This window comes from Tinamus guttatus, unplaced genomic scaffold (assembly GCF_059628265.1).
Source record: "Tinamus guttatus ecotype Peru unplaced genomic scaffold, ASM5962826v1 Tinamus_guttatus_pri_ptg000043l, whole genome shotgun sequence".
NCBI classification, from domain to species: Eukaryota; Metazoa; Chordata; class Aves; order Tinamiformes; family Tinamidae; genus Tinamus; species Tinamus guttatus.
In genome coordinates this window covers 478819-486325 of record NW_028288577.1, presented here as the reverse complement: position 1 = coordinate 486325, position 7507 = coordinate 478819, and the positions used below count along the sequence as shown (strand labels likewise).

At 54.7% G+C, this 7507-nt stretch overlaps 1 protein-coding gene across 1 annotated transcript; it reads right to left on the bottom strand.

Moving 5' to 3' along the window:
• Positions 1-203: 203 nt before the first annotated feature.
• Positions 204-6558, bottom strand: DYNLL2 (dynein light chain LC8-type 2). Its single transcript, XM_088535756.1, has 3 exons — positions 6426-6558; positions 3751-3889; positions 204-2085 (listed from the first exon to the last, which is right to left on the bottom strand). The coding sequence occupies exons 2-3, from the start codon at positions 3880-3882 to the stop codon at positions 1948-1950; spliced, it is 270 nt and encodes an 89-aa protein (XP_088391882.1). The 5' UTR covers positions 3883-3889; positions 6426-6558; the 3' UTR covers positions 204-1947.
• Positions 6559-7507: the final 949 nt, after the last annotated feature.

Below are 7507 nucleotides of genomic sequence, written 5' to 3'. Positions count from 1 at the left end.
CTGGGACCCGTCTGTTTGAGCTGGTGTTTGAGCCAAGCTGGAGGCCAGTGCCAGCAGAGGGGACATTGCTGCGCACGTCATTTCTCCCCTGTGAACCTGCCTCCTGTGGGTCATCTTCCAGGCCAGACAACTCACAGCTCCCTTACTCTGCACAAATGTGATCTTTTGCTTTGGACAGCTAGCAATGAAGAAACTGGAGGCTGTTGAAATGTGTCAATTCACCTTTAATGTTTGAAAAAAATAAACGGTATTTGAGCCATTGCAGTTATGAAGGGAACATATCTTGCTCCACAACAGACTGAACAGGTTCACATTAGACTCATGCTTCAAAGAAAAAAGAAACAGAACATTCTCCTTTCAGCTCAAGAGTGGAGTTCTGAACAGACAAGACCACAAGGGTGCCCCGACAGTCCAAGGCACATTACCCCCAGTGCAGACATTTCCATCAACATGAAGTCATGACAACTACATTCTTTCTAGATACAACATGATTCTATCAATATTACAAAATTAGGCATACTTTGGATTTTGCACAGAGACAAGGACTTTTACTTCAGGAAGTGTCAACCTAGGTCACCATTTCTCAAGGAGTAGCTCCCTCACTGTGCCCTTCCCGCCCCGCAGTGATTAAAAGCAATGGCTTGTTACCAACAGCACCCCAGAGCTGTGAGCCACACTCATCAGCCAAATGATTGTCTATGTATTAGTCAACAAACCAATAAATAGACCTCGCTGCAAGCACCAAATATTTACTTAGCCATCACACAACTTCTTTGTCCTTCAGAATTTCCCCCACCCAGATAAAATAAAAAACTTCCTGCAGTTTAATCCAAGAATCAGTACATACTAAGACAACATCACTGCTGAACCTATTGGAGACCAAGACATTTTCTCTGCCTCTGAAGCAGATGTCACATGAGTTTCCTTCACACAAACATCACATGTAAATTTAACTTCTTGGTACTGTGCTTTAAGAACAAAAGCAGGTATCAGAACATGGAGGACTGCCTCCAGAAATAGCTTATGAGCTACAGAAAATGAAAAAAGGAGACAGTGGCCACTTACAAGTCTTCCACATGACTAGCTTGCTTTAAGGAGAGCATCGAGTTAAGGCAGTGTTGAGACAACCGGCTACGAATACGCCAAATAAAGCTGTTGTCAGGAGTCACCAACTGGACAGCCCAGTCCCTTGGGGAGGGGCCCCAGGGCCAGCCTTGGATCTCAGCAGCAAGTCTACAGCCTTGGCCCCAGCAGGCTGCTTTCTGCTCAACCAGCAGCTCGAGGGGGCTTGAAGCTCAAGTCCTGTAGACCAGGCTGAGTCGCTTACAAGTCTAGCTCAGTGTTTCAGCAGAGCCAAAAATACAGTGGTGGGCACTGAAGAGAGATCTGAGGGTGCCAGCTGCAAGGCTGTTTATCACAGTCTGAGGTGGAGTTCAACTTCTGGGTGAAAATCCCATTACCAAGAGCCACCCTACCAACTTTCAGGGAAGGTCTAAGTACCTGCACTGAGGCTACTGGGAGAGCCAGCTCTCTACAGTCTGCAGGGTGCGTACTGAGGCTCACACTGGCATTGCTCCTCATTTCAAGAATAACAGTCTAATAAAACTTGATAAGGAAGTCAGGGTCTTTTTGGCCTGCCCAAAGAAGTTTTCCCAGCCTCAAAGAAGGAATTACCACTGAGGGAGCTGTGGAATAGTTTTATTTCTTCCCACGTAAAGGCCATTGTTTAAGCATTTACAGGTTTTCCTAGTGCAATACAACCAAAAAAAGCAGTAACAAAAAAAAATGCCGCCTTCTTCCCAGGCAACTAAACAGAAGTAGATTTTTACTGCAACATATACACATTAAATATAGTATACAGTCCATGCAGCGGCATAGCCATGTTAAGGGGAGTCGTGGCTTCAGCCATCAGTGCATTACAGTCCAAATTTCATTTGCTCCTACTTCCTATCCAGACTTGAAGAGAAGAATTGCAACCTGACCCAAGTAAAAATAGATGAAGTGCTTTGTCTCGTGTGTTACATAGCTGCCAAAGTTTCTGCCAACAATGCAGTGCCAAGTTGGGTTGTATTTCTTGTCAAATTCCTGAAGAAACAGAGAATAGAGGCGTTAAGGCCAACAAAGCCCACATGAAAATAGTTCAAGCACAGATTCTTAGCTGCTTCTGTTCATACACTAATGCTTCTCCTCCCACCTGCGGCGTCTTTAGATTCCCCATTGCAAGACACTATTGTATTAAGGGAGGTCCTGCCCAAGACAAGCAAGGCCCCTGCACTGGATGCTGGATTGTTCGAGTGATCAGCCACAAGCAAATTGTCTCTCAAGACTCTGCACACACCAGCCCCAGGCAGAAAGAGCAGATTTAAGAGCTCTCCCTGGTAAAGTGCTATTCAAGCCATGCATGTAGGCTAGCTCAAGGGAACATTTCTCCTTTTCCATTCCAAGCCCACTCACAAAAAATAAAAACAGATTCTGGCATGTCTGCTCTAACAAGGCATTTGAACTTAAAGGTCACCTAAAAAAAAGGAAGAAGTATGGCTTCTAGTATTTAGGACTCTCCTTCATGAAGAGGAGAGTCTGCAGCAAGAACATGCAGGCAAATTCATAGGCCAGACAGCATGTGAAGACTTAAGAGGTCAGGGTGAGCAAGCTGAATGACTTTGTCTTTTTTGTCAGGGAGAAAAAAAGGGTTAAAGACCATTTTCCTTCCTAATTGATAGACATCTCCCAAGAACACCCTTCCCTCTCCTGACACAGCTAGAAGAACAGACTCAAAGATTAAAGCAAGCGTTAGTGCTCAGACAGCAGCAAGACAGTTTAAGTTCTTTGCAGGTAACCTTTGAAGTAAGGAAAAGCTTTCTTGCCAGGGCAAAGGTGCATCATTATTGCATCCCTCCTCCCAACACACACTGTTAGGAATAAGCTAAACTTCTGGAAGTCTTTTGCTGCATTCATTCACTATATAGGCTGCCCTGCCCCAAGCACTTTGAGGGAAATCTTGCCTCATCAGATTAAAGTGATCTGGAAAGTTATAAGACACCTTGGAATCCTTTGCATTCAAGCTTACATTACAAGCAAGTCCCAAAAGCTGGCCCAGGTGCTAGGACTGTGACCTGGATAATCACATTTTCCTCCCCCAGAAACACTTTGCCTGACCACAACAGGGACAACTCCCCAGCTACTATAAACATACAGAGGTCCCTTCCAATCTTAAGCATTCTATGACTCTACGACTGAAGTCAGTGGCCCCCTGCAAAGTGGCAGCTTCCAAGTCAGAACATCCTTCACTGCTTTTAAAGCAGCATCTTTGCACAGTCCTGCTGGCCACCACAGGACACCATCCTCCCCATGCCCACCCACCACTGCCAGGGCATAGTAGGACAGAGCTGCACATGCACATCTGTGTTCAGCCTGGCGAGCAGCACTCCCACTTCTGAGGGAACTGCAGCAATCCCACCCCTGCACTGCTCCTGCAAGGCTCTTTCAGCAGCAGCAGCCAGTGCTTCCTAGGCTGGAGACCCAGAGGGACAGCAGTAGTGCCACTCGCTCAGAGCCTCACTGTCAGTTTTTCCCTGACCTTGCAGAAGTCACCCCATACTCTTGGGAATAGGAGTAAAGCAGCAAAGAAAGTGTATTTGCCTCCAAGCAGGGAGGTATGGCACCTCAGACAGACTCAGACCCATGACAGGCACAAACACACACAAAGTGCTTTGGTGAGTCCCACGCAGAGCAGCCCTTTCCCCCGGTTACCTTCTTTATGTACGCTGCAATGTCCTTTTCTATGTTGTACTTCTCCATGGCCTGCGTAGCACAGTCTACAGCATCCTGCTGCATGTCCTCAGACATGTCCGCATTCTTGATCACAGCCTTTCTGTCAGACATTGTGAACCTAAGGCAGAACAGATTGCTTTAATCCCTTTCCAAGACAGGGGAGTCTTCCAGCGCATCAGAGGTTGCCCTTTTTATGGTGAGCTGTGACACAAGCTGATACTACAAAGTCCCAGTGCAGCCCAAGTGAGGTTACGGGGCAGCCCCTGAGGAGGATTCTCCTTGCAGCTGGAGCACTGTGGCATTGGCACAGCATGGAGCTTAGACCAGACAGCCCTGCACCACCACCTGCATTTAACACATGCAGGAAAAGCCTACTGCGTGGGAGGAGTCGAGACCTGCAGAGACACAGTCCTCCTGTGCATCAAGAAGCTGGGGCCAACTTTGCCTTGCAGGTGCACCAACCTCAGCTGCTCAGAGCACTGCAGGTGAGAGCCCCGAACAGTGTCTCCAGCCCCCAGGCTCAGGAAGCCTAACAGCAGCAGTGCTCTAACTCAGCCCATGCCAGGGTGCAGTTACTGTGGATAGTTCAGCCTAGAATGAGAGCATGTCCACATCCAGCCTGTCATTCCCTCCCTTCACCACCGGTTTGCACTGAAATCCAGACTGCAGGTGTGAAGGCAGGAAGAGGTTAACACCTTGGCTTTGCTATCCTCCCTCTGCACATGAGGGAAGAGAGGTGCTGGAAACCAGCACACCAGCACTGCATGTCCTTTAGGAAGCCAGGAGTGACCCACTGCCCACACACAAGGGCCAGGGTATCTGGGGGACTAGCTGGTGAGACCTGCACCAAGAAGGACCACAGCCCATCACTTTGCTGAACTCCAGGAAGTTCTGCCAACACTGGGAATAAGCCTCTTTGCTGCCAAGAGAGCCTCCAGTTAAGCTTGCGGGGGAACCATTAAGTTTACTAGCCTCTTCCACAGTGCTGCAAGTCTCGCGCTACGCCAAAGATGTTTTCAAGTAGTGAAACTACACATTTTTAGCTCCACTGGGGAGTGGAGAAAATCTGCTGCAATGATTGCTTCCTGGAACAGTCCCAGGAAACTGAAGGAGTAGCTTTGTTACAGCAATTAAATGAGCCTGCTAACCAGAGAGAAAGAGAATCCAGTTACATAATTGCAACCCAATGATTACAATACTTCAATTCTTTACTCTGCCTGCTGTTGAAGACTTCAATTGCAACCTTAATTTATACATTTTAGATACAAGGTTTAATAGAGCACTGCTATTAGCACACACTAATAACATCAGGAGGAGTGACAGATACTGAGCTCAGACACCAGTAGGGAACACATGCCTCTATCGCAGCTCTGAGGAAAACATTGCCAGCCAGTTTGTTTTCTTCTGTGCTGTTATTTAAGCCAGTGGGTTTTAGCCTATGGTCCAAAAACCACTCTGACAGGGCAAAACACAGCTAAGACAAGCCAAATCAACAGCCTATAGATTTGAATTCATTACCCACATCATCCTCCTTCAGAAAAAGCTTCTGGGGGTGCAGCACACAGGAAAAGGAAAGCAGAAGAAATTCACTTTCCTGGGGTAGCTCTTCCACAGGAAGTCTCTATAGGTGTGCTTGAGGTCTAAAGCACGTCAGGCCTTTACATGCCCCTGATGCATCAAGTTCAGAGGGCACCATTACATAACCAGCCATGAGGCAAATGCTTTCTGAAGGTTTTCTTCTCTGTTGCTTAGGCCAGGAGCATTTCAGTGCAGGCCCATGGCACCAAGGCCCAGCCACCTCACAGGAGGTGACACCATGGCTGCAGCCCAAGCGCTGAGACAGAGTGGCCTTCGCAGGCCGGTGTGACAGGGCTGGCGGCTGCGCTGCGGGAGGAAGGGAGGGTCCCTGCGCCCGCAGGGGCTCTGGGAGCAGCTCCACGTGACACCCCTTATGCCAACCCGCAGAGCAGGGCCCCAACCCTGACTCAGCCACATGCTGAGCGTCACTCCCCCTGCCCTGCAAGGCCCACAGCACCTTGTCCCTCCTCTGCCCTCGAGTCTTATCACCCAAACGTGGCCCTGCAAGGGAGCAAGGCAGAGCTCAGAACCTGCTCTGCAACACCAGGAACACCCCAGCACCCAGCTCCCCCCGACCAGCACAGGATGAAGCTGGGGGGGCCCGCAGCCCCAGCACCACCCCTTCACCCAGCCTGGGGCGGGATGGGGCCTTGCAGAGGGAGGCAGGGGGGAAGCAGAGGGCGCAGCCCCTGCCCCACCCCCTGCGCAGGACGAGCCCTTGGGCGCGAGGCGCTGCCCGGCACCCCCGGGACAGGGGGGTCTCGGGAAGGGGCCGAGGCGCAGCCCGGCCGCCCCGCTCCCCTCCGCAGGGCGGGAGGCCGCGGGGCCGCTCCCCGGAGCCAGGCGCATGTGCGGGCCGGGCCAAGGCGTGACCTTCAGCAGGGCCGCTTCGGAGGACCGGGGCGACCATGACCTTGCAAGGGGGGGGGGGGGGGGCGACACCGGGGCAGGGCGAACCCCGAGCCGGGCAGCGCGGAGCCGCCCGCAGCCAGGACACCCCCCACCCTCCTCCTCCTTCCGTCCGTCCTTCTTTCTCCCCCCGCGCCGCCCCCTCGAGGGTGCCGCCCGCCGCTCACCTTCACAGTGACAGGGCCGCGCCGGGCGGGCACCGAAGAGGATGAGGAGGAGGGCGGAGGAGGCCGCACGCCGCTCGCCTCAGCGCGCCCCGAGCTCCGCACCGCGCCGCTCGCCTCAGCGCGCCGCGCGCTCTGCGCCGCGCTCAAATAGCGCCCCGCCCGCTGCGGCGCGCGACCGGCCGCGCCCCCATTGGCTGCGCCGCGCCGCGCGCCGCGCGCCCATTGGCTGCGCCGCGCCGCGGCCCGCCGCCCCGGCGCGTCCGCCCGCGCTGCTCTGCCTACATCCTGTTTCATCCCACAATGCCGCGCGCGCGGCGCGGCGCGGGGCGGCGCCTCGGGGGAGGGGCGGTGCTGGGGGAGGGGGACTCCCTCGGGGGGGGGGGTCCGAGCCCTCAGGAGGGGGGGTCCTGGGGACATTGGCCCGGGGTCCGGTCCCCTGAGAGGGGTCTGGGCCCCCCGGGGCCCCTGGGTCCCCGGGGACCATGGGGGGCGCTGCCCTGGGGGGCTGGTGCTCCCGGGGGGCAGGGCCTGGCCCGGGGGGCTCGCACTCACCGAGGGGGGGATCCCTCAGGGACAATCCCCTGGGGGTCCTCGTCCCCTGGGGGTCCTGGTCCCCTGAGGGACACGGCCTTGGCGGGGGGGCTCCCCTAGGGGCCACGGTTCCCTCGGGGTGACAGGTGGGGGGGCCGCATCCCCCTGTCCTTTGGGGGGGCTCTGACGCCCCTGGGGACGTTGCCTTGGGAGGGGAGGGACCCGACCCTGCGCTGCTTTAGGGGGTCGGGTCCCCTGGGGGGACAGTCCCTTGGGGGGAGGTTACCCCTCTGGGGCTCAGTGGTGGTGCCCACGGTCCCCCCCGAGCCCCCCCTCAGCACCGGTACAGCCTTTGGGCCACCCCGGTACCGAAGCTGGGCCCTGCTGCGGATGGGTCGTGGAACCGCTCCGTGACACAACCCCGGGGAAGGCGGCTCCACGATACGGCGGCTCCGGAGGCGCCGCCGCGCAACGCGGAGGGCCCCTTCCGAGCCGGTCCTTGTCCCCGCGGCCGGCCCTGCCCTGGGCGAGCGTCCTCGGGCAGAGCTCGC

Excerpts from the sequence above, each read along its gene's own strand:
- DYNLL2 (XM_088535756.1), bottom strand. The coding sequence starts at position 3,882 with ATGTCTGACAGAAAGGCTGTGATCAAGAATGCGGACATGTCTGAGGAC. Across the intron at positions 2,086-3,750 it reads TTGCAGCGTACATAAAGAAG|GAATTTGACAAGAAATACAA; the intron begins GTAACCGGGGGA and ends CTGTTTCTTCAG.